The 25,133-nt window shown below is 43.5% G+C and overlaps 2 protein-coding genes across 4 annotated transcripts; one reads left to right on the forward strand and one right to left on the reverse strand.

Moving 5' to 3' along the window:
- Positions 1-520: 520 nt before the first annotated feature.
- Positions 521-9,284, reverse strand: TAP1 (transporter 1, ATP binding cassette subfamily B member). Of its 2 annotated transcripts, XM_081294401.1 has the most exons (12): positions 9,205-9,284; positions 8,181-8,979; positions 7,586-7,700; positions 7,309-7,439; positions 6,205-6,410; positions 5,586-5,783; positions 4,637-4,765; positions 4,289-4,477; positions 2,900-3,073; positions 2,508-2,670; positions 2,067-2,203; positions 521-1,147 (listed from the first exon to the last, which is right to left on the reverse strand). In XM_081294401.1, exons 2-12 carry the CDS (start codon positions 8,779-8,781, stop codon positions 941-943), a joined length of 2,250 nt encoding a protein of 749 aa, XP_081150527.1. In that variant the 5' UTR covers positions 8,782-8,979; positions 9,205-9,284; the 3' UTR covers positions 521-940. The 2 variants fall into 2 exon arrangements, with proteins under 2 accessions (XP_081150527.1, XP_081150526.1); XM_081294400.1 differs by lacking the exon at positions 9,205-9,284 and having other exon boundaries at positions 8,181-9,107.
- A 19-nt stretch (positions 9,285-9,303) lies between these two features.
- On the forward strand, positions 9,304-15,321 carry PSMB9 (proteasome 20S subunit beta 9). 2 transcript variants are annotated; one of them, XM_081294402.1, is made up of 6 exons: positions 9,304-9,461; positions 11,501-11,568; positions 12,320-12,451; positions 13,169-13,298; positions 13,548-13,689; positions 14,440-14,907. In XM_081294402.1, exons 1-6 carry the CDS (start codon positions 9,402-9,404, stop codon positions 14,565-14,567), a joined length of 660 nt encoding a protein of 219 aa, XP_081150528.1. In that variant the 5' UTR covers positions 9,304-9,401; the 3' UTR covers positions 14,568-14,907. The 2 variants fall into 2 exon arrangements, with proteins under 2 accessions (XP_081150528.1, XP_081150529.1); XM_081294403.1 differs by lacking the exon at positions 11,501-11,568 and having other exon boundaries at positions 9,327-9,461; positions 14,440-15,321.
- The last annotated feature ends 9,812 nt before the right edge of the window (positions 15,322-25,133 follow it).

Raw genomic sequence — 25,133 nt, forward strand, 5'->3', positions numbered from 1 at the left:
GCGCTGCTGAGTTGAATCCCCGCCTCTTCTTGCAACCTGTGTCGGCCTCATCTGCCCAGCAACTGTTAACGTCACACACCCTGGCCCTCCCTGAATGGAAGAAATTTACTAGATAAGTCTGCCCACTACTCTGAGATTACCCAGGCGGCAGGTGCCACTCTGAACTGGGTGAGCCTTACAGAAAAGATCTAAGTGAACCAGGTGGGTGGTGTGAAGCCCTGCTAGCCCCTGCTCGCGCGCTTGCGCTTCCTCCCTTGGGTTCGCCCTCGGTGTTCCAGTTCTGAAAGAGCCGGCTCTGAGCTGCAGCTGCTGGTGTCCTGAGGAGGACTGCATCAGAGTCTTGCTCATCCTTGGGAGCAGATCAGTGTGGGAGAATAGAGGGGTGACCACAGAAATAAAATATCTGGGGGAGGGGATGGTGCCCCTAGGGCTGTCAAACATTAATAATACTAAAAGAAGACCTTCCGAAAAGTACACTGCAAAAGGTGTTGAACTCTTGGGGTGCCAGAAACAGGAGAAATCACAGTACAAAACACCAACTTTATTATAAATATCAAGAACCCACAGAGTAATTATGGGCCAGCATATGCCTTTGGACATATTGAAGGCTGCTGGTCTCTCCTTTCTGTACATTCTGAATATTTCTTCTCATTTTTAGAGTGCTATTCAGACCAAAGCATCAAATGTATCTCTAAACCCATGGAGGGTTTACAAAATCCTGTTTGTCTTCCAGGAAGTCTTTATTATCAAGAGGAGCTTGGAGAAGAAGTAACACACACAAATTTCAAGAATCACCCAGGAGGTTACGTCTTAACATGTTAACTCTTCCTAGCAGCAGCTGCCCACTCTATAGCTTTGGTAGGACCTTTGCTCCCAAGTTCTCCACCACAGAGAACAGAAGAAAATGGAGGGAAAGGTAATGTGCAGGTAGAGAAGTCTTTCATTCTGGAACACCTGCAGGAGCCTGCACCATGTCGAAGTAGCATCCCCTATTCTCCATGAGCTGCTGGTGGGTTCCCTCCTCACAGATGGTGCCTCCTTTCAGAAAGAGGATGTGGTCAGCCTGCTCCACCAAGCTGAGATTCTGGGTGATAAGAAGCACAGAGCGAGAGAAACGCTCTGGGCTTTCATACAGGAGTTGCTGCACCTGAAGAAAGACAGAAACCCTGTCAGGACGGGACCCCTCACTCCCAGCACAAGAACCAGGGTTAGGACAGACCTCACAGGGTCACTGCCTGGTTTGCCAATAACCCCAAGGACACTGAAGATTCCTGTTTGGAGTGTTTCTCTGTCGAAACTTTATTTTGTTAAGGAATATTCATTCATTCACATGAGGCAGTACAAAGTAGGAATCTCATGGTGAAACTAAATCTCCTTTCTGCCTATGGGCCAGGATTTCTTTGTTTTATTTTATGTTATTTTTGGTACTGGGGATTGAACTAAGGGGTGCTTAATCACTGAGCCACATCTCTAGTCCTTTTTATTTTTTATTTCGAGACAGGGTCTCACTAAATTGCTTAGGTTAGCTTTAAACTTGGAGCCTCATGCTTCAGCCTCCTAAGCCAATGAAATTAAAGGCATGTGCCACTATACCAAGCAGGAATTTTTTTTTTTTTTTAGATTTTGAGCAAATATAACAGTAGTAGTAAAAAGCATGTGCACTCAAGTCAGATAGATCTGAATTTGGGTCCAGGCCAAACAGCAGGTTACTCAACCTCTCTTAGCCTCCATTGTATCTGTAGAAGAGGACAATAATGTCCAGCTCACAAAAATCACGATTAATAAATTGATGACACAGTACATGTAAAGGACTTAGTAGCAAGTCTAGTACACAAGTACAAGCTTAATTAATATTAATATTAGAATAGTCTTTTCTTTATATTTGTCTTTATGGATTCAGAGAAATCTCTTTTAACTGGTTCTGAATGTCTTGGGGGAAAAGCTAATGGGAACTAAAAATTCCAAGGACCAGTTTGGATAATTATGACATTGGTGTAACTAATGTAGGATGAGTAAAGGAAGTAAGGTTCAGTGGGATCTAGGCATTAAGAAGATGGCTGTCTTACCCGTAACTGGCTGTTTGCATCCAGGGCACTCGTGGCGTCATCTAGAATGAGTACACGTGGCTTCCGAATCAATGCTCGGGCCAAGGCCACTGCCTGTCGCTGACCTCCTGACAGCTGGCCCCCAGCCTCACCTACCTCTGCAGAGACAAGAGCCCAGATGACAGCTGGATAGACCCATGTGTTCACATGTGCAAACACACACACACACACACACACACACACACACACACACACACACCAAGGACTGATGGATACAACTGGATAGGGGAGGTTCTGGGAGGGTGGGCAGAGTTCTGAGGCTATGAGGATGAAGCCACCACAGCAACAAGATCTTACAACTTCAAATTTATGTCCACGGGGCAGGAGGAATGGAATAATAAAGATAAGACTACTGGGGTTTCAGAAGGGTAAAAGTGTTCAGGTGGTAAGATGAATAGGTACCTGTGTCATAGCCCTGAGGGAGCCCAGAAATGAAACTATGGGCTCCAGACTGTATTGCAGCACTTTTTATCTCCTCCATAGTTGGCTTCTTGATTAGACCATAGGCAATATTTTCTTGAATACTTCTTCCAAACAACTGTGGTTCTTGTCCCACTGCAGCCACCTAAGATGAGATATGGTGAAGAATCACAGAACAAGTAACAGAGGAGTATAGCTATCTGGAGATAGGACACTCATGATTGACAGCATATCATAAAATTACATTCCTCTCCTGACCACACTTCTATATCCACCCAAAGTCTCCTAATCATCCCTAACCTTCCTTTCAGCTCAGTGGCAATGCTCTCTTAGGTTGGTGCTCCCCTTCTCCCCCATGCCATCTTCTTGCTCACCTGTCTGTGCAGGTAGCGATGTTCATATTGAGGAAGGGGCTCCCCATCCAGCAGCAGCTGGCCCATGGTGGGCTGGTAAAGATTCTGCAGCAGGGCAGCCACAGTGCTCTTCCCTGATCCATTGGGTCCCACTAGTGCTGTCACTTTACCAGGATATAGGGTGAATGTCAGCCCCTGGAAGTCAGAGAATCACAATAAGAAGCACTCTAATCAAGGACTCTAACATTAAGACTGTCATTGTCTTGTTACTTAGCATGACGTCTTACCCCAGAGAAGAAAGGAGAAAATGAGGACATATAGGAATTCTTAAATATCTATCTATATAGATATAGATAGATAGATAGATAGATAGATATAGATAGATAAATTTTAAGCAAATATAACTTATTTTCTTAAAATAAGTAAAATGACACAATACCTTTATTTTTGTTTATTTTCATTTTATGTGGTGCCGGGGATTGAACACAGTGCCTCACACAAGCGAGGCAAGCGCTCTACCACTGAGCCACAACCCCAGCCTCAACATATAGGAATTCTTACTAGCCCATATGCATAGACTTCTGGGATGATACCTCCCCAAGGAGAAGAGATGGGAGATGAGACAAAGAAGAAGGTAAAGAAAAGCACCACTATGTCACACACATGATACTGGATACCACCAGGAAGCAGAAAAAAAAAAATCACATTCTTAATCACACAAGAAAAGAAAGAAGACCAGGAACACATATTTTGGTGAGCAAGTCCTTGGAACATGAGAGTCTTCTCTTTAAAACCTCTTTTCCCGGGGATTGGGGTTGTGGCTCAGTGGTAGAGCGCTTGTCTGGCATGTGTGCGGCCCTGGATTCGATCCTCAGCACCACATATAAATAAACAAATAAAGTAAAAAAATCCATTGGCAACTAAAATATATATATATATATATATAAAATAAAATAAAATAAAAAAATAAAACCTTTTTTCCCATTCTCCTTGGAAGTTCAAACTAATCCTTGAGTTTGGGGAAGATTTATGGAACAGATATGCGTACCAATGCCTGTTTATTTTTTACTTATTTATTTTGGTACCAGGGATCGAACCCAGAGGCACTCAACCACTGAGCCACATCCCCAGCATTTTTTGTTTTGTTTTGTTTTGTTTTAGATAGTTCTCACTAAGTTGCTTAAGGCCTCATTAAGTTGCTGAGGCTGGCTCTGAACTAGTGATCCTACTACCTTAGCCTCCCAAGCCACTGGGATTACAGGCATGTGCCACCATGCCCAGCCTTATCAATGTCTTTTACAGCTTAAGAAGGATTGGGCTTGATGTTTAGCAGGCTAGAAGCAGAAAGAAAATTTAGGATGACAGAGGTTAAGGTGAGGTGGCTGGAATACAGAGATTGAGAGGCTATACCTGCAGCACTGGGACATCTGGATCATTAGGATAGGCAAAGGAGACATCTTGGAACTGGACAAGGCTCTCCATGTTTGAGGGAATCAATAGACCCCTGGGTGGGCAACGAGGGGTCCGGTCCAGATATTCAAATATTTTATCTGAGGAACCTATAGCCTTCTGTACCTGGGGATAGGTGGAAAGCAGCACCTGTAGGAAAGATATGAATGTGAGAGGGGCAGTGGGGAATCCTAACCTACTTGCCAGCATTATATGATGTGAGAAGGGTAAAGAGTGGAAGGAAAGGAACACAGGTGTGACGGGATGGGGAAGGAATGGCACTGGGGAGTGAAACTAGAGGGGCCTCACCTTGACAGCACCGGTGAACTGTATCTGGTAGAGAACAAATGCAACGAGGTTCCCACTGCTTATAGTCCCTGTTATCACCATCTGCCCACCAATGTATAGGATTCCCACCTTCAGCAGCAGCCCTGAGATCTATGGAGAGACCACACAGAGAGACTTTTAAAAAGAAGAATTATGGAAGGGACACAAAGAACCAGAGTGGTTAATATAACGGAGAGATAAAGTCCCTTTCTCTCAATCTATAGTAGCAGGCTCCATAAGTAGAAAGGAAGAATGAACCAGAGAATCCACGGAGTCTGACTCAAATACAGATCCCAGGAGTCGTCCTTACCTTTCTCACATCACCATTATCAACTTATTTGGGGAGCATTTTACTCTTCACAAAAAGACTTTCATGAATATGCTGTCAGCTAATATTAGTATCAAGAGTCCCTGTAAAGGAGGGTCTATCATTTCCATTTTTCTAAATGAGGAAACAGCCTCAGAGAAGGTAAGTTACTTGCCTGTACTCAGAGCTAGTAAACGGCAGCATCAAGCCAGGACTGCTGATTGCTGTTCAGTTCCCTTTACATTACATCACAGATGCCCCTGATCCCTGGCTTCTAGTATTCCCATGGCTCTCACTAGCATATCGGCACAGCACCACTATGAAGTGGGCCCAGGTGCAGAAATTTATGACTCCCTTAGCTTTTGCTGAGAGGCAAAGGAAGGCCCTAGGACTGGAAGGCATGACATCTTTCCAATCCATAAGGTTGGGTGAACTTTGTGTACCATAGTGGAAGGAAGCTACTTAGCAACCCTAAAAGAAGAAGGAAGTTAGAGACGACAAGTAGAGTAACTGAGTCTCAGTGCTATGATGAAAACTCTGAACCAACCATGTCCTGGTGCAGGAAGAATGGAAGGAAGATCAGGAAAAGGACAAGGGAGTGGCAACTCATCTCCAGGTTCTCACATCAGTGGTGCACAGGTTGACTGCATAGGCCAAGGCCTCCTTTTGGTTGAGTGTCTTCATTTCCTCCAGCTTCTGCCTAAACTTCTGGGCCTCGCCTTCCTCATTGGCAAAGCTCCGGACTGTAGGCATAGCTGACAGGGCCTCGATGGCCACCTGGCTGGCCTCTGCCAGAGAGTCCCGCACCTGTACTCCCAGTGACTGTGAAGACAAGGACAAGAAATGTCACATAAGGTTAGCAAACCATAAGAGACACTATTATCTGAACTACATACTTAAAAATTAAAGTCTGGAAGAGAAAGAGGGACAGGAGGGAAGACAAGGGGGCACAACTATACCACTGGACACTAAAGACATGCAGGGAAGAGGAAAATTTCTCAAAATAGTTTGAGGATCATATTCTTAAGGAGAGATTGTGGGCAGAAGTTAGAAGAGAATATGGAGATCAATGCTGAGCAATGTATGAACATGGATTATAGGAACTATAGGGACAGGGAGTTCCATGAAGATGGAGAATCAGTGAAGGTACCAAGAGAGTCATGCTGTAAGTAATCTGAGAGAAAATGAGTCTCCCAGTCAGTGATGATGGTCTGTGTAGGTTGAGCCAACTCCCTGGACATACCTGGCACCATTTTCCCAGCTTCTCAGGCAGAAGGAAAAGCAGAGGCAGGGCAGCCAGGGTGACCAGGGTGAGGGTCAGTGATCCCCAGAGCATGAGCCCCAAGAGACACAGTCCTCGAACCAGGTACCACATCAATATGCTCAGCTCCTCACCCAGAGACTCACACACGGTGGATGTGTCATCTGTTACTCGAGAGGTGATGTTACCTGCCAGGGTCGGGGAGAGAGAGTGGAAGGAATGAGACCAGTTCACAGAGTGATGAGAAGAGGAACAAAGAGCCAGGATGCCAGGGCCAGGGTGTCAACATGGGTTTCTAAGGAGGCTAGGCAAATAAGCTTAGGAGTCTGGGGAGGTGTGGGAACCTCAATGCAGAAAAAATGAGTGTCAGAGAGGAAAAGCGTGGCCAAAGGCCTTCATTTCAACTCTAAGAAAGTTGGTTTGCCTGTGATTTTATATTTCTCTAAAAGCTTTCTCTTCCTTAAAGCTTTGTATATCCCACACTATTCACAAGAAGGAGCTCAAACTGGTCGTGCAGCAGACCGGGAGAAGGGAGGGTGCTGCTAGGAAGCATTCCAGGAGTCCATCATGAATGCTGCATTGGGAATCAAAATGCTGGGTCAAACACCAAGTTTACCTCCAACCAAATATGACTATATAGGTTTCAGCATTTAGGGTCTAGACCTCATGAGGCAGTTGGTCTTCATGATCTCAACATTCCCAAGTTTCAAATTCTATAGTTTCTAACTAGAACACATGGGGACAGATTTATGTGGAATTCTGGATGAAAACATTTTTTAAGGTAAAGAGAACAATATTTTGTTTCTGAGGTATATCGAGTATAACAAATAAGAATGTGTGGGTTTAGGGCTGGGTTTGTGGCTCAGCGGTAGAGCACTCGCCTAGCATGTATGAGGCCCTGGGTTCAATCCTCAGTACCACATAAAAGTAAATAAATGAAACAAAGGTATTGTGTCCAACTACAGCTAACAAATAAATAAGAATGTATGGGTTTAAGAAAGGCAGGGGAAATCTGCAAGGTTAAAAGTAAAAGAGCTTATATGGAGATATAGAGCATAAGAGTGTATAAGAAATTTCGTGAGAAACCTGTTTGGTTCTGCTGGAAAAACTCTGTCTCCTGGCGCAGGACAGCCTGAAACACCTTTCCCTGAAAGTGACTATGTACACGCCCCATTGTGCTGTTATAGATCCCATCGCCCACGAACTCCAGCAGTGCACTACAGAGAGATGGGCAGAAGAAGGGTCAGGGTATGTTCAGGCAAGGAAGAAAAGGTCCCAGATATCCCTGCAGGAGTGCACTTCGGATGGTCTCCCCAGTATCCAGCCCTCTCTTTTCCAGGGTTCCTATGCTCAACTCCCAGACCTGGCTATGGTGAGAATGGACATAAGAGTGATGTTTCGGGTTAAAGTAGTAGCTGTCTTATCTTGTAGAATCCAGTCCGTGAGGCGGCCGGTGAAGAATGGAATGGCCATCTCCCCTGGGAGAGAAGAGAGATGGGTCAGTCACAAACTTTAAGTCTGAGTAGGTCATCTCTCCTCAAACTGTCTCCGCCCTCTCCAGGCTTACCATTATCCTGCAGGGCAGCTGCAGAAAAAAGACTTTGAGTTCATAGCCCAAACCTGAATATGACTGAACTCACAATCCTGTGGTTGCCCCACCAGCCCCTTCAGGAGGTTTAATTAAGAAGGATGGAGATGGTGCAGTAAAACACACTCCTATTAGAAATAATATATTCTGCCTCAGAGAAAGGACTTGCTCATGGTGACCCAGGCCAGCACTGAAGCCCAGGACTTCTGCTCCCACCCAATCCAGTCTGGAATGGTCCCTGCAGACCTGAGCTAGGTAGAGGTCCACCCATCTACATTTCCCAGAACCCACACTGCTCTTCTTTGACCATCACCCTGGATTTTCTGCCCAGCCCCCAGCGTCCTTCCCTTCAGCCCTGCGTCTCCCTTACCAAGACAGGAGAGAACCAGTAGGACCAGGATCAGAGGGAAACGTCGCACCTCTGAGCCCAGGCAGCCTAGAAGTCGACGTACCGCAACCCCAGAGTCTCCATGACCGCTGGCCTCCCAGAGGCTCCCGAGCTTGTGCCACAGTGCGGCTGCAGGCAGTGCGGCTACATAGCTGAGGAAGAACGCATCCAGGCGACTTCCCCAGTGCAACAGTCTGGTGCTATCAACATCCCCGAGGGCTCCCCACGAGCCCAGCTCTCGAAGCGAGGCAAGTCCCGGCAAGGCCAAACCCAGCGCCGCCGCCAATGGCTCCAAAACTGCCAGCCACCCGTGGCCCCTTGTGCTTCCGCCCTTGCAGCCAACTGTTGCCTTGAGGATCCCGCGGACCCCCAGCCACAGTATGATCCAGCGGCTCAGGCCCACCACCCAGGTCCGGAGCAGCAGCTGCGAAGAGGGCACCAGCCGGGAGACTATTCCGGGCAGCGCAGTCCGGAGCAGCACACAGTCGGCGGAAAGTAGCAATGATGCCCCCAGCCACGCTCCCAGGGAAGCTCCGGAGCAGCGGAAGAACCCGCAGCGGGCGGACGACTTTGGACAGGCCATTGCCTCGCAGGAGCTGTCCCTGGTCCCGGACTGGGACTCTCCGCTTTCCCGACTGGGCGGGAGTCTCTGCTGCCGGAATCCACGATCCTGTGGGCGACCGGACCAGCGGCTGGGGGAGGGAAGAGCCGCCGGCCAAGGCGGAGCTCTAGGAAAGTCCCAGGAACCGGCTGATGCCGGACGCACTTGCTAGAAGTGAGGCTGTTTAGGGGAAAGGGAAATCGAAAGCGGCCGCCGCTCATTAGACCCGCCCACTTCTAAAAGCGACCAGCCCAAACTATTTTGGAAGTGGTCATTGAAATCAGAACTGACATTCTGGCTAGCAGCCCTAGTGTCCCCATTGTCGCCATCACACAGCCCTCCCCCCCCCCCCGCTTCCCCTCCTCTCCCGGCCTCCTTCAGGTCCACCGGCACAAATTTTCTCACCGCAGCCGCTTGGCGGGACTCTTCTGTCACCTGTCTCCAGGCAGATCTGCCCAGCACAGGTTAGGACAGCGCGCGACGCCTCGCCGGCGCCCCCTGGCGGAAGTAGTGAGGGGGCGGGGCTGCGAGCCGTAGGCAGCGCGCTGCTGCTGATTGGAAACCAGTGCCCCAGTCAGCAAGGAGCGCGGCGTTTGGCTGGGATGCTGCGGGCTGGAGCACCTACCGGGGACTTCTCCCGGACCGGAGAAGTCCACACTGGGGTAATGAGTCTGGGTCTGAGGGTTGGCAGAGGGCTCAGGGAGGTGGAGACAGGGGGACCCTGGAAGAGCAGGGCAGTGAATAGAGAAACTAACCAGAAGTTTAGGGAGGTAGCCTGGAGCAGCCAGTGCTTGCACTCCGCAATGAACATAGGTGCTCCTATTGGTAAGGAAGACGTTCAGGGTCTCCGTGCGACCGTGTTGGAAAAGGGAGCTTTGGCTCTTAGCTGGTAGCGTCAAGGGGAAGCTGCTCTGAAGCGCTTTCGCTTTCACTCTGGTGTGTACAGTGGGGGTGAGTTAAATCAAGAGAGGAGCTTGGAGACTGCAAAGAGATAAGGAAATGGTGCCCTGAATGAAGCAGGACAGCACTTGGAAGAAAGAAATATGAGCATTTATGCAGAAGGACCAATTCATTACACAAAACTTTGTCCCTGGGTAACTCGCAGCCCAAGCACTAATAAAGGAAGGAAGGTGTCCTTATGTGAGTCAGTGATGCTCTTTCCCGGAAGGCTCCTGCTTGGCACAGGTGCTGCCGTGCTCCCTACCTTACCTCCCTCATGCCCGCTGGTTTGCCCATACCGGGTGCCTGGAGCATATGAAAGCATATGGCTGGTTTCTGCTCTCTGATCACTGACTGCCACCACTCTAGGCCTCAGGTGGTTTTGTTATAAAGAGATGGCCTCTGAGATGTAGTACTCCTGTTCTCTGGCCCTTTATATATAAGTCAGTATGTCAGAATGTGCACTCGAGGTAGGCTCCGTAGGGGCCAGAGTAAGGAGTGGAGACCTGCCCACTTCTAAAAGCTATCCGCCCAAACTATTTTGGAAGTGGTCATTGAAATCAGAACTGACATTCTGGCTAGCAGCCCTGGTATCCCCCTTGTCGCCATCACACACTCACTTCCCTCCTCTCCCCGCCTCCTTCAGATCCACATGCACAAATTTTCTCATCCTAGCCACTTGGAGGGACTCTTTCTTCACTTGTCTCTGGGCAGATCTGCCCAGTACAGGTTAGGACAGCTCAAGATGCCTCACCAGCGCCAGGTGAGCAGTGGAAAGCACAAGAAGTCTCACTGCCAGATTAGCAGTGGAAAGCACAAGAAGTCCAATCAAGGGATAGGAGTTAGACCTGGGTTTTAGTTCCAGGTCTGCTATTAATTCTGCATGACCTTGGCTAAGTAATTTCTTCTCCGTGACTCAGTTTCCTCCACTGAACAGAGAATCTTTAAGGCTCCTTCCAACTCAACAAGATCTGGAAAAGTATATCTTTATCCTCTTTCATTCTTCCTTAATCCTTTTCTTGACCTGGAAATTTCAGTTCAAATTTTCCAGTCAAGAGATCTGGACAGAGATCAGCACTCTCCTAGTACAGACTCTTCCCCTGGCTGCAAAGACTTTGATTTACCTCTTTTAATCCTTCTATGTGTTCTTGTTTCTTCCCTCCTACCTTGACCCGTGACCATGCCAACCACTGACCTCCTTGATGTTTTCCATTGCCTGGTAAATTTAAAAAGCTCACTTCTGATTAAGCAAAAATGGAGGTAGAGGATTTGGGATCAAAAAAAAGACCTGACCTTGTTTACCAAGTTCACAGTAACTTGCACTATCAGATCTGGACCACATCTGCACCTACAACAGGCACAAGATAGTGGAGACTATTCACTTGTGGGCTTCTTCACGAGCACATGGAAGTGACCCCCCTCCAGCCCTCCCCTCAGTAGGATCACTTCTCCCTTTAGGAACCTCATCTCCACCTCTCTTTTGAGTGGTAAGAATTCCACTTAGGGAAGTTGAGGCTTAGAGATAGTTCTTTCTGTGCAGTCTTAGAGCCAGGCTGTGACATTTGCCTGTAGCTGAATGAAACAGTAGAGAAAGAAGAAAGATGTAGGGGGAAAAAAATCCTGTGCTAGGAGTCAGCTCTGGCCTGAACTACTGTGTGACCTTGAGCTAGTCACCTTCCCTCTCCGGGAATGTTTCCTCTTCTATAGCATAAGGGATAGGGACTTTTCCTGCTCTGACATTTCATACTCTGTGTCTCTGCAGACAACCATCATGGCAGTGGAGTTTGATGGGGGTGTCGTGGTGGGTTCTGATTCCCGGGTGTCTGCAGGGTGAGTACGGTGAAGGTGTATACCTTTGGAAGGAAGCTAATGATGGCCCCCAATACACATTTTTTCTGACCCATTTGTGAAAAAATCTGATAGGTTAGAGCTTTCAGGAAATGAAGCTGACCTTTTCAAAAATCCACTATAATATGACCTTGGGTAGATGTATGGGTGCTGAATTCATGGAGGAGGATCTAGGGTCTGAGTGCCTAAATAGCCTGTCCTTGTCATGTGTCACGATAAGTGTAAAGGACTAGGGTCTGAATGTGGCACAGGCTGTAGGTTTCTGAGGAGTCTTCTTCCATCTGTGTTTAAGGATAAACAAGATGGCTTCATCAAGTAAGCATCTCACTTCTCATTTTTACATTTTCATTTAATTTTGTCTCTTCTCCCCTCCTAGCCAGTTTTCTCACATGCAACATGAGTATATAGGATTAGATCAGTATTACTTACATTATGTTCTGTAGAACAGAACTCCTCCAAGATGATTAATAGGGAAGAAAAATTCATGAGGCACATGTTTCTTAACTCCGTATATTTGTTTTGTTGTAAAATCTAAGTCTGAAAAGAAGTCTAATTAATAATGATTAATAAAGTGATTATTTTATCTGAGGTTATTTTATTTTTGTTGGCTGCTTTAATCCAAGCATTAAATTTCATGCTATTCTCTTTTCAAATAACCTTGAGAAACAATAAATGATTAGCCCCCAAATTCCTGCAACTCTAACATTAATGACCATTGGCTGTTTCCCAACAGAGAGGCAGTGGTCAACCGGGTGTTTGACAAGCTGTCCCCTCTACACCATCGCATCTACTGTGCCCTCTCTGGTTCAGCCGCTGATGCCCAAGCCATTGCGGACATGGCCGCCTACCAGCTGGAGTTGCATGGGTATGACACCCTGGGGACCTGACTCCAGATGAAGTATCTTGTTCCAGGAGCAATGTTTCAGCTTCTGTTTCTGTTAGCTTTGAACAGTTTCCACATCTGTAAAGTGGAGTAAATAGTACCTACTCTGACTCCCCAGATGGCTGTTTTGAGAATCAAATGATAAATGTGAAAGCTTTTGAAAACTGTAAATACTATCCTAAGAAAACTCATTAGGAAGAAAACAATGATGTGGGGCCCACCATAATATCAGGCAGTCACCACATGAGAAATCAAAGTCCCTAGGACTGAGGTGAAGCTTATCTGCTTTTCCCCGTAAGGGCAGGGCCCTTGCAGCCAAAAGAGACTTGTACCATTGCAAGGTGGGTGGGGTGGAGCTGAGTGGAAGAGGGTGAATAACTGAAAGCTCCTTACAAATTGGTGGTGTGGTGCTCACTTCGGCAGCACATATACTAAAATTGGAACGATACAGAGAAGATTAGCATGGCCCCTGCGCAAGGATGACATGCAAATTCGTGAAGCGTTCCATATTTAAAAAAAAAAAAACAAACAAATTGGTGGTGTGGCTCTCTAGTTTCTCTGTAGATGAGGGAGAGAAGCTGGAGTTTGAACTATTGCAGCTGTAGGTTCAAGTGTCACTTGGCAGGGATAACAGTAACGGCACAGGAAGGTAGGACTTAAGAAAATGTTATCAACCCTTATTCCTAACATCTCCTTCAGGTTGGAACTGGAAGAACCTCCACTGGTTCTGGCTGCTGCAAATGTGATAAGGAATATCACCTACAAATATAGGGAAGACTTGTCGGCACACCTCATGGTAGCTGGCTGGGACCAACGTGAAGGGGGCCAGGTGAGTCCCTCCCAAGGCACCCCCTTCCTTGGGGTTTCCCAATTCCCTACCCAGGAGATGGAGGTCATAAGTCATTCCAGCAATGAGTTCCAAAGACACTGCCTCTTAAAAAGTACACTACAGCCTCAATTGTTAGGAATATGAAAAACAGGGGCTTTCCTGCAGGGTGCAGAGATGACCTGCTTGACTCAATGGGAACGAGCAGCTCTATGATTCTTTAGTCTGACCTGAGGGTGCCTCCGCTGCCAGGTATATGGAACCCTGGGAGGAATGCTGACTCGACAGCCCTTTGCCATTGGTGGATCTGGCAGCACTTACATCTACGGTTATGTGGATGCAGCATATAAGCCAGGCATGACCCCTGAGGAGTGCAGGCGCTTCACCACAGATGGTAACTAACCATGCGGGAGGTAACCTGGGGGTGGGAGGCTGCACGTGGGAAGGAAGTAGGTTACAAGGAACAGGAATATAGATGACCACTTAATTTAATGTCCAAACTGGGACACTTTGAAAGGGAAATTGGGAAGGACAAATATAAGACTGACTGGGGGCTGGAGATGTGGCTCAAGCCGTAGCACGCTCGCCTGGCATGCGTGCGGCCCGGGTTCGATCCTCAGCACCACATACCAACAAAGATGTTGTGCCCGCCGAGAACTAAAAAATAAATATTAAAAATTCTCTCTCTCTCTCTGTCTCCTCTCTCACTCTCTCTTTAAAAAAAAAAAAAAGACTGAATGGGGTTTGAGGACAATAGGGGTAAATCAGAACTGTTCAGAACAAAACAAGCTAGGATATGTGGTCCTCATAGGAACCAGTGGTGTGCTGGGCTGGCTCATGCCAACGCATGAGGGCTGACTGTTAAATATCCGAGGGGTTGGAACTTCTTGTTAATCTGTTGGTGGTTTGAAACTGATCAGTGGCCACATCTAAACCATGGGCATGAGTGGGTGCTACATATGAAGGCTTCTTTTTGGTTGCTTTTCTGAAGCTGGTTTACCAGTTCACCACTAAATATGCTTCTCTGGAAGCGGGGTTTTGAGGTGAAAGTGGAAGTCGTCCTATGGTGGACAGGAGGGGAAGGAAGAGATTTTTGAAGCTAAGTCATTCTCTCCTCCTCTCTCTAACTTGAAATCCTCTGCAGCTATCACTCTGGCCATGAACCGGGATGGCTCCAGTGGAGGTGTCATCTACCTGGTCACTATCACCGCTGCTGGTGTGGATCATCGAGTAATCTTGGGGAATGAGCTGCCAAAATTCTATGACGAGTGAATCTTCCTCTGACTTTCCTTCCTTGTTTTTAATAAACTTTACAGGACCAGAGGCCAGTGTGGTGAATGGGGAATGGGTGTCAGAGAGGTGAATATTAAGAGAGGGGGCTTCTTCCCTCCCAAATGTCAGCATATCCTTTTTATTCTTGTCTCAAACATCTTTCCTAGAGAAAGGAGACAGGAGAATACTAGAAATAGGAAGGAACCTATATGTGATAGGTCATCATGTACTCAGTGATTTTTAGACATTATAGATAATTTTTTAAAATCTCATAGGGCTGCTGGGTGTGGCTCAGTGGCAGAGCACATGCCCTGGATTCAAGCCCTAACATACACACATAATAATAATAATAATAATAATAATAATAATAATAATAATAAAACAACTCATTCCAAGGCTTAAGAGATAAGGGTGCAAAAATTAACCCGCAAGTTTGTCTGTTGACACTTAGGAAATTGTTACAGATGTTTGAGTAACTGGGTTAAACACAGCTGAGTTCTGGTACTATCTTTGCCTGCACTTCCTGAGTGACAGGGCAATTTATTTCCCTTCAGAGAGCCCTCCTTTTCTTCTCTATACCAGAAAGTGGTGAGTGTTTTCTTTCTCCAGCATCCAATGACATTTTGCTAATAAGTGATCCCTTGGGGACTGGGATTATGGCTCAGTTGTAAAGCACTCGTCTGGCATGTGTGAGGCACTGGGTTCGATCCTCAGCACCACATTTAAAAAGTAAATAAATAAGTAAAATAAAGGTATTGTGTCCATCTACAACTAAAGAAAATATATTTTTTTAAAAAATGATCCCTTGGGCTGGGGATGTGGCTCAACTGGTAACGCGCTCGCCTGGCATGCACTGGGTGCTGGGTTCAATCCTCAGTACCACATAAAATAAAATAAAGATGTTGTGTCCACCAAAAACTGAAAAATAAATATGAAAAAATTCTCTCTCTCTCTCTCTCTCTCTCTCTCTCTCTCTCTCTCTCTCTCTCTCCTCTCTCTCTTAAAAAAAATGATCCCTTAAGAGGTCCATTCAACAGAAATATAAGTAGCATCTCAGGCTAAACCTGAATTCAGAGTACTCAGAGACAATCACATACCCTTAGGAGTGTGGGGAAAATCTAAAATCGTAAAAGCCTCCTTGCTATTTATTTTGAATTTTAAAAATAATAGTTTAAGAGCCTCTCTCTCCTGGTGATCACAACTAGAAACTCTGTACAGGATACAAAAAGCAAGTACTTGAGGAGTCTGAAAGTAAACAAGAGCAGGTGGGCTGTGGAGAGAGTCAGAACTCAAAGGCCATGTTTCAAGGCCTTTCCTCCCCCAGCTTTGCACTGAAGTCATTCTAAGTACAGAAGTGCACTAGAGCATAGCACAAATGCTAAGTCTCCAAAACAAATACTAGAGGAAGTAAGAAAAAGGGCAGGAGAGTGTAGCGGAATCTCCAGAAAAGACCCCTGAGGCTGGGGATTCCCCGATTCCAGGTCTGAACCCTCGTGATTGCTCAGTTACCCTAGAGCTGCACAAGCCAGGGACTTACCTGTGTGACACACCCTAAGCAGCACAGTGAGACTGAGAACTGAACCAAGATTGAAACCTATTAAAACTGGAAGGCTTGATTTTTTTTTTATTGGCCAACTAACTGCTCTTATATCCCTACCCTTCATTCCAAAAAGAGTTTATAACAGTTTAGAGACAGATATGATTATATATATATGTTATATATTGTATATATATTGTACGTAGGATTGAACTAAGGGGTGCTTAACTACTGAGCCACATCCCCAGCCCTTTTTTGAATTTTATTTTTTAGAGACAGGGTTTTGTGAGGGTCTAAATTGCTGAGGCTGGCCTTGAAACTCTTGATTCTCCTGCCTCAACCTCCTGAGCTCCTGGAATTACAGGTGTATGCCACCATACCCAGCCAGACATAATTTTTAAAAGTACAAATCAGGGTAAAGGGAAAATTAGGTTAAGAGAATAAATTAATCTAAAGGCTAAAATGTGTATATACATTAAAGTGGTATGGAGCTGGATTACACTGGCTTGCAAGAACAGACTGTAAAATATAACCTGTCTCAAAACAAAAAATAAAAAGGGCTAGGTCCCATTGGCTCAGAGGCTGAGGCAGAAGGATGGTGAGTTCAAAGAATTTATCAAGACAGTTGTTAATCATTGGTAATTTGATATTGACCATGATGGAAGTATTTACACTACAGAAATCAGCAGTGCTACCAGTCAGATCTTGTTTTTACCCCCAGAAAGCCAGTTTAACAGGACACATATGTACCAGCCGGCCATCAATGGATAAAATACAGTTGGCTCTGACCTACAGGGTATAGAAAGAGAACAAGGAAATAAAACCTAGAACAAGATTTCACATGATTTATATTTTGAAAGCCACCCAAAAATCCCAAATATATAACTTCTTAAGTCACACAGGACTTTTACTGAAATAGAATATGCATTATGCTATAAAGAAAACTGCAGTAAATTTCAAAGTTTCAGTTTTAGAAACTATGTTCTGCAACAGAATGAGAACTTGGTTAACAAAATGATATCTAAAATTCTTTTATCTAACAGAATATTGATAAATAACATTGATTTAAAAGTCAATCATGAGAAAAATGAACTCATTTGAAACCAGGTAATAAAAATGTTACTTACCCCATGTTTTGGAATACTGATACAGCAGTAATTTGGAAGACTTTTATGATTTCAATATATTTATTAGAACAAGAAAAGTTAAAAATAGGGGCTGGGGATGTGGCTCAAGCAGTAGCGCGCTCGCCTGGCATGCGTGCGACCCGGGTTCGATCCTCAGCACCACATACCAACAAAGATGTTGTGTCCGCCGAGAACTGAAAAATAAATATTAAAAATTCTCTCTCTCTCTCTCCTCTCTCACTCTCTCTTTAAAAAAAAAAAAAAGAAAAGTTAAAAATAAATGGCCAAAAAATTCTCCTCAAAAATCTGGGGACAGGGGCTGGGGTTATAAGCTCAGTAGTAGAACACTCACCTAGCATGCACAAGACATTGAATTCGATCCTCAGAACCACATAAATGTAAAATAAAGATTTAAAAAATCTGGGGGGAGGGGTGGGGATGTGGCTCAGTAGTTAAAGTGATCCTGGGTTCAATCCTTGGTACAAAAAAAAATCTGGGGGAAAAAAGAAATTGAACAAACCTAAAGAGATAAGAAGAAACATAAATTTTAAAAAAATAGAAACTAATGAAATAGAAAACAAAAACTAAGTAGTGAAGAGTCACAAAACAAAAGCTATAGCCAGGCATAGTGGTACATACCTATAATCCCAGGGGCTAGGGAGGCTGAGGAAGGAGGATTGCAAGTTCAAAGCCAAGCCTCAGCAACTTAGCAAGACTGTAAGCATCCTATTGAGACCCTGTCTCAAAATAAAAAATAAAAAGGGATAGGTCCCATTGGCTCAGAGGCTGATGCAGGAGGATCATGAGTTCCATGCCAATCTCAGCAAAAGCAAGGTGCTAAGCAACTCAGTCAGATCCTGTCTCTAAATAAAATACAAAAATAGAGTTGGGGATGTGGCTCAGTGGTCGAGTGTCCCTGAGTTCAATCCCTAGTACAGAAAAAAAAATCTACTTTTTAAAATATTCAAAGTTAGGGGGCTGAGGATGTGGCTCAAGCGGTAGCGCGCTCGCCTGGCATGCGTGCGGCCCGGGTTCGATCCTCAGCACCACATACCAACAAAGATGTTGTGTCCGCCGAGAACTAAAAAAAAATAAATAAATAAATATTAAAATTCATTCTCTCTCTCTCTCTCTCTCTCTCCCTTTAAAAAAAATAAAATAAAATAAAATATTCAAAGTTAGAACAAGACTGTGAATAAAGGGGAAAAAATGAATAAAAATAAAGAACAAAAAAGTGAGAATTGCTATGAGTACAACAGAGATATAAACATAATAAAGGGTATTTTGAATAAATATATGCTAATAAATTTGAAAGCCTTGGTAAGATAGATAAATTCCCAGAAAACCACTTAATCTACTAAAATCAGCACAAGAATAAATACAAAATCAACTACACCAATTAATATTGAAGATACAGAAAAACTTGTTGATGGCCTCTGATAAATGATTTTTTTTAAATGCCCAGATGATCTTACAAGTGAGTAACATTGCACCAGTCATGGTATGGTGGCACACGCCTATAGTCCCTGCAGCTCAGGAGGCTGAGACAGAGGATTCCAAGTTCAAAGCTAGCCTCAGCAACTTAGCAAGACCCTGTCTCAGTATAAAAACTGAAAAGGGCTGGGGATGTGGCTCAGTAGTTAAGCTTCCCTGGGTTCAATCCCTGGTACCAAAAGAAAAAAGTGATTAACAAACATTAAGGAACATACAACTCCCAGCCTCACAGCTCAAAGCTTATATACCTTTTCTTTCCTTCCTCCTTCCTCCTCTTCCTCCTCCTCCTTATTCTTCCTCTCCCTTTCACTTAAAATCTTAAAACAATAAAGTTTTTATCTCACAGTTCTAGAAGTTAGAAGTTGAAAATCAAAGTGTTGGTAAGGTTGGTTCCTTCTGAGGGCTGAGAGGTAGAATCTGTTCCAGGCCTCTTTCCTGCTTTTGGTGTTTTGTGGACAATCCTTGATGTTCTTGGTTTCTAGAAGCATCACTTCAGTCTCTGCCTTTATCATCTCTGGCTTTCTTCCCATGCGTGCCTGTCTCTGTGTCCAAATTATTGCTTTTTTTTCATCAGTCATTTGAATTTGGACCCACCATATAACCTTATCTTAACTCCATCATCTACAAAAACTCTATTTCCAAATAAGGTCACAATAGGTCCTGGAGATTAGAAATTCCACATATTACAGGTGGGACACCAATTCAACCCATAACAGGGACCTCACACTCAAGTCATTGAACCCAATTGTTGTTCAGATGTCCAGTATCCTGGCTTCTTCATTCTCCGCCACCCATTTTTTTGTTGTTTTGTTTTGTAATACCCCAAATATTCAACAAACAGACACACCACTGAATCATCCAGATACTTTGTTCATCTCTTATTATGACCACTTGGATGCAATGTTGGTGCAAAAGATAGGAAGAGGTGGAGCCATGAATAGCCACCATCAGGAAGATTCAACCCAGGGGTATTCCAGGGCTTAGGTGCAGTGACTGCTGGAAAGGAATTCAGAACCCAGGAGGCCAGAGGCCAGGCAGGCAACATCTGGAGTGTGCGGCCACCATTCAAGTATCAGGAGCACAATTACCATAGTCAGAATAGGGGCAGGTGGAGGCTCCAAAACCTCAGCAAAGGTCATGTGGACCAAATCTCATCAATAGAAGCCAAATATGTTTGTGGAGTCCTATCATGGATGTTCTCTTTGTAAGCTTGGGAAGTCCCCCCAAGAATATCCCCCAGCTCGAAGACTTGGTGGATAAGCTGCCGTCAAAAATGAAGGCTTACAAGAAGAGGCGGCAGAGGAGGTGATGAATGCAGAAGGTCCCTGGGAGCACCCACACATGCTTGGAGCTGGCAAGGTATCTCAATCTTCTTCCTTCTCACATGTTATGTTATAGACTGAATGTGATGTTAATGGTCATGTTATGGACTGAAGGTTTGTGCCCTCCCAGAATGACAGCACTTTTCTCACAAAATAGAAAACAATAGATTAAAAGGTTCCCAGCTATCCCATGCCCAGAACAGGCCCAGCAACCCGCCGGCGTGGTAGACACGTCACCCCAATTGGAGTAAGGGCAGAGCAGAGCCGCCGCCCACGCCTGCAAGGCAGGCAGACCTGCAACCGACCTGCAGAACAGACCCAGTGGCCCGCCAGCGTAGTAGACAAATCACCCCAATTGGAGGAGGAGCACAGCTGCTGCCCACCCCTGCAAGGGAGACTTTTCAACTATACAAGAGCAATATAAATATATAGGGGGAAAATTTAAAAAACACAACAGTTTCACCAAGCAGAAAGAAACGCGAGCAGTATGAAAAGACAAGAAAAGAAAGGACCACAAGCAATGCAGGTCAACTCAACTTTAGAAGAGGTAATAGCTGCAGCAGATGGAAGGTCAGATAAAGAATTCAGGATATACATGCTTCAGATGATCTGGAGTCTCAAGGAAGACATTAGACAGCAAAATCAGACAATGAAAGATCACTTCGACAATGAATTACATAAACAAATCCAAGAAGCAAAAGATCAACTGTACAGGGAGATAGAGGTTATAAAAAACAAACAAACAGAAATCCTAGAAATGCAGGAAGCAATAAACCAACTTAAAAACTCAATTGAGAATACTACCAGCAGAGTAGAATACTTAGAAGATAGAACATCAGACAATGAAGCCAAAGTATTTCAACTTGAAAAGAACATAGACAGCTCAGCAAGACTGTTAAGAAACCATGAGCAGAACATCCAAGAAATATGGGATAACATAAAGAGACCAAACTTAAGAGTCATTGGGATACAGGAAGGTATAGAGGTCCAAACCAAAGGAATGAGCAATCTATTCAATGAAATAATATGAGAAAACTTCCCAGACTTGAAGAATGAGACAGAATCCCAAATCCTAGAAGCCTACAGGATGCCAAATGTGCAAAATCATAAGAGATCCACACCTAGACACATTATAATGAAGATGCACAACATACAGAATAAGGAGAGAATTTTAAAAGCTACAAAGAGAAAGGAAGCAGATTACATTTAGGGGTAAACCAATCAGGATAACAGCTGATCTTTCAACACAGACTCTGAAAGCTAGAAGATCCTGGAATAACATATTTCAAACACTGAAAGAAAATGGGTTCCAACCAAGAATCGTGTATCCAGCGAAATTAAGCTTCAGGATGGAAGATGAAATTAAAACCTTCCATGATAAACAAAAGTTAAAAGAATTTGCAGCTAGAAAACCATCTCTTCAAAACATCCTCGGCAAAACATTACAGGAAGAGGAAATGGAAAATAACCATGAAAACCAACAGTGGGAGGTAGGACAGTAAAGGGGGGAAAAATAATCAAAGAGGAAAACAAACCATGTTTAGTAACATAAATAAACAAATATGGCTGGAAGAACAACCCATATCTCAATAATAACCCTAAATGTTAATGGCTTAAACTCACCAATTAAGAGACACAGGCTAGTAGAATGGATCACAAAACAAGACCCAACAATATACTGCCTACAGGAGACGCATTTGATAGGAAAAGACATACATAGACTGAAGGTGAAAGGTTGGGAAAAATCATATCACTCATATGGACTTCGGAAACAAGCAGGAGTGTCCATACTCATATCAAATAAAATAGATTTCAAGCCAAAGTTAATCAAAAGGGATAAAGAGGGACACTACATACTGCTCAAGGGAACCATACACCAACAAGACATAACAATCAAAAATATATATGCCCCAAACAATGGTGCAGCTATGTTCATCAAGCAAACTCTTCTCAAGTGCAAGAGTCTAATAGACCACCATACAATAATCATGGGAGACTTCAACACACCTCTCTCACCACTGGACAGATCTTCCAAACAAAAGTTGAATAAGGAAACTATAGAACTCAATAACACAATTAATAACCTAGACTTAATTGACATATATAGAATATACCACCCAACATCAAGCAGTTACACTTTTTTCTCAGTAGCACATGGATCCTTCTCAAAAATAGATCATATATTATGTCACAGGGCAACTCTTAGACAATATAAAGGAGTAGAGATAATACCATGCATCTTATCTGATCATAATGGAATGAAACTGAAAATCAATGATAAAAGAAGGAAGGAAAAATCATGCATCACTTGGAGAATGAACAATAGGTTACTGAATGATCAATGGATTATAGAAGACATCAAGGAGGAAATTAAAAAATTCTTAGAGATAAATGAAAACAGAGACACAACATATCGGAATCTATGGGGCACATTGAAAGCAGTTCTAAGAGGAAAATTCATTGCTTGGAGTTCATTCCTTAAAAAAAGAAAAAACCAACAAATAAATGATCTCATACTTCATCTCAAAATCCTAGAAAAAGAAGAGCAAAACAACAGCAAAAGAAGAAGAAGGCAAGAAATAATTCAAATCAGAGCTGAAATTAATGAAATCGAAACAAAAGAAACAGTTGAAAAAAATTGACAAAACTAAAAGTTGGTTCTTTGAAAAAATAAATAAAATCGACAGACCCTTAGCCATGCTAATGAAGAGAAGAAGAGAGAGAACTCAAATTACTAGCATACAGGATGAAAAAGGCAATATCACAACAGACACTTCAGAAATACAGAAGATAATCAGAAATTATTTTGAATCCTTATACTCCAATAAAATAGAAGATAGTGAAGGCATCAATAAATTTCTTAAGTCATATGATCTGCCCAGATTGAGTCAGGAGGATATAGACAACCTAACAGACCAATATCAATTGAGGAAATAGAAGAAACCATCAAAAGACTACCAACTAAGAAAAGCCCAGGACTGGATGGGTATACAGCAGAGTTTTACAAAACCTTTAAAGAGGAACTAATACCAATACTTTTCAACCTATTTCAAGAAATAGAAAAAGAGGGAGAACTTCCAAATTCATTCTACGAAGCCAACATCACCGATTCCTAAAGCAGACAAAGACACTTCAAAGAAAGAAAACTACAGACCAATATCTCTAATGAACCTAGATGCAAAAATCCTCAATAAAATTCTGGCAAATCGGATTCAAAAACATATCAAAAAGGGCTGGGGATGTGGCTCAAGCGGTAGCGCGCTCGCCTGGCATGCGTGCGGCCCGGGGTTCGATTCTCAGCACCACATACAAAGATGTTGTGTCCGCCAATAACTAAAAAATAAATATTAAAATTCTCTCTCTCTCTTTCTCTCTCTCCCTCTCTCACTCTCTCTTTAAAAAAAAAAACATATCAAAAAAATTGTGCACCATGATCAAGTAGGATTCATCCCTGGGATGCAAGGCTGGTTCAATATACGGAAGTCAATAAATGTTATTCACCACATCAATAGACTTAAAAATAAGAACCATATGATAATCTCGATAGATGCAGAAAAAGCATTCAACAAAGTACAGCATCCCTTTATGTTCAAAACTCTAGAAAAACTAGGGATAACAGGAACATACCTCAACATTGTAAAAGCTATCTATGCTAAGCCTCAGGCTAGCATCATTCTGAATGGAGAAAAATTGAAGGCATTCCCTCTAAAATCTGGAACAAGACAGGGATGCCCTCTCTCACCACTTCTGTTCAACATAGTTCTCAAAACACTGGCCAGAGCAATTAGACAGACGAAAGAAATTAAAGGCATAAAAATAGGAAAAGAAGAACTTAAATTATCACTATTTGCAGATGACATGATTCTATACCTAGCAGACCCAAAAGGGTCTACAAAGAAACTATTAGAGCTAATAAATGAATTCAGCAAAGTGGCAGGATATAAAATCAACATGCATAAATCAAAGGCATTCCTGTATATCAGCGACAAATCCTCTGAAATGGAAATGAGGACAAACACTCCATTCACAATATCCTCAAAAAAACTAAAATACTTGGGAATCAACCTAACAAAAAAGGTGAAAGACTTATACAATGAAAACTACAGAACCCTAAAGAGAGAAATAGAAGAAGATCTTAGAAGATGGAAAAATATACCCTGTTCATGGATAGGCAGAACTAACATCATCAAAATGGCGATATTACCAAAAGTTCTCTATAGGTTTAATGCAATGCCAATCAAAATCCCAACGGCATTTCTTGTAGAAATAGAGAAAGCAATCATGAAATTCATATGGAAAAATAAAAGACCCAGAATAGCAAAAACAATGCTAAGCAGGAAGTGTGAATCAGGTGGTATAGCGATACCAGACTTCAAACTATACTACAGAGCAATAGTAACAAAAACAGCACGGTACTGGTACCAAGACAGGCGGGTGGACCAATGGTACAGAATAGAGGATACAGAAACCAATCCACAAAACTACAACTATCTTATATTTGATAAAGGGGCTAAAAGCATGCAATGGAGGAAGGATAGCATCTTCAACAAATGGTGCTGGGAAAACTGGAAATCCATATGCAACAAAATGAAACTGAATCCCTTTCTCTCGCCATGCACAAAAGTTAACTCAAAATGGATCAAGGAGCTTGATATCAAATCAGAGACACGGCGTTTGATAGAAGAAAAAGTTGGCTACGATCTACATACTGTGGGCTCGGGCTCCAAATTCCTCAACAGGACACCCATAGCACAAGAGTTAATAACAAGAATCAACAAATGGGACTTACTCAAACTAAAAAGTTTTTTCTCAGCAAAAGAAACAATAAGAGACGTAAATAGGGAGCCTACATCCTGGGAACAAATCTTTACTCCTCACACTTCAGATAGAGCCCTAATATCCAGAGTATACAAAGAACTCAAAAAATTAGACAATAAGATAACAAATAACCCAATCAACAAATGGGCCAAGGACCTGAACAGACATTTCTCAGAGGAGGACATACAATCAATCAATAAGTACATGAAAAAATGCTCACCATCGCTAGCAGTCAGAGAAATGCAAATCAAAACCACCCTAAGATACC

This window comes from Spermophilus citellus (genome assembly GCF_964194105.1).
Source record: "Spermophilus citellus genome assembly, chromosome: 5".
Classification (NCBI taxonomy): Eukaryota; Metazoa; Chordata; class Mammalia; order Rodentia; family Sciuridae; genus Spermophilus; species Spermophilus citellus.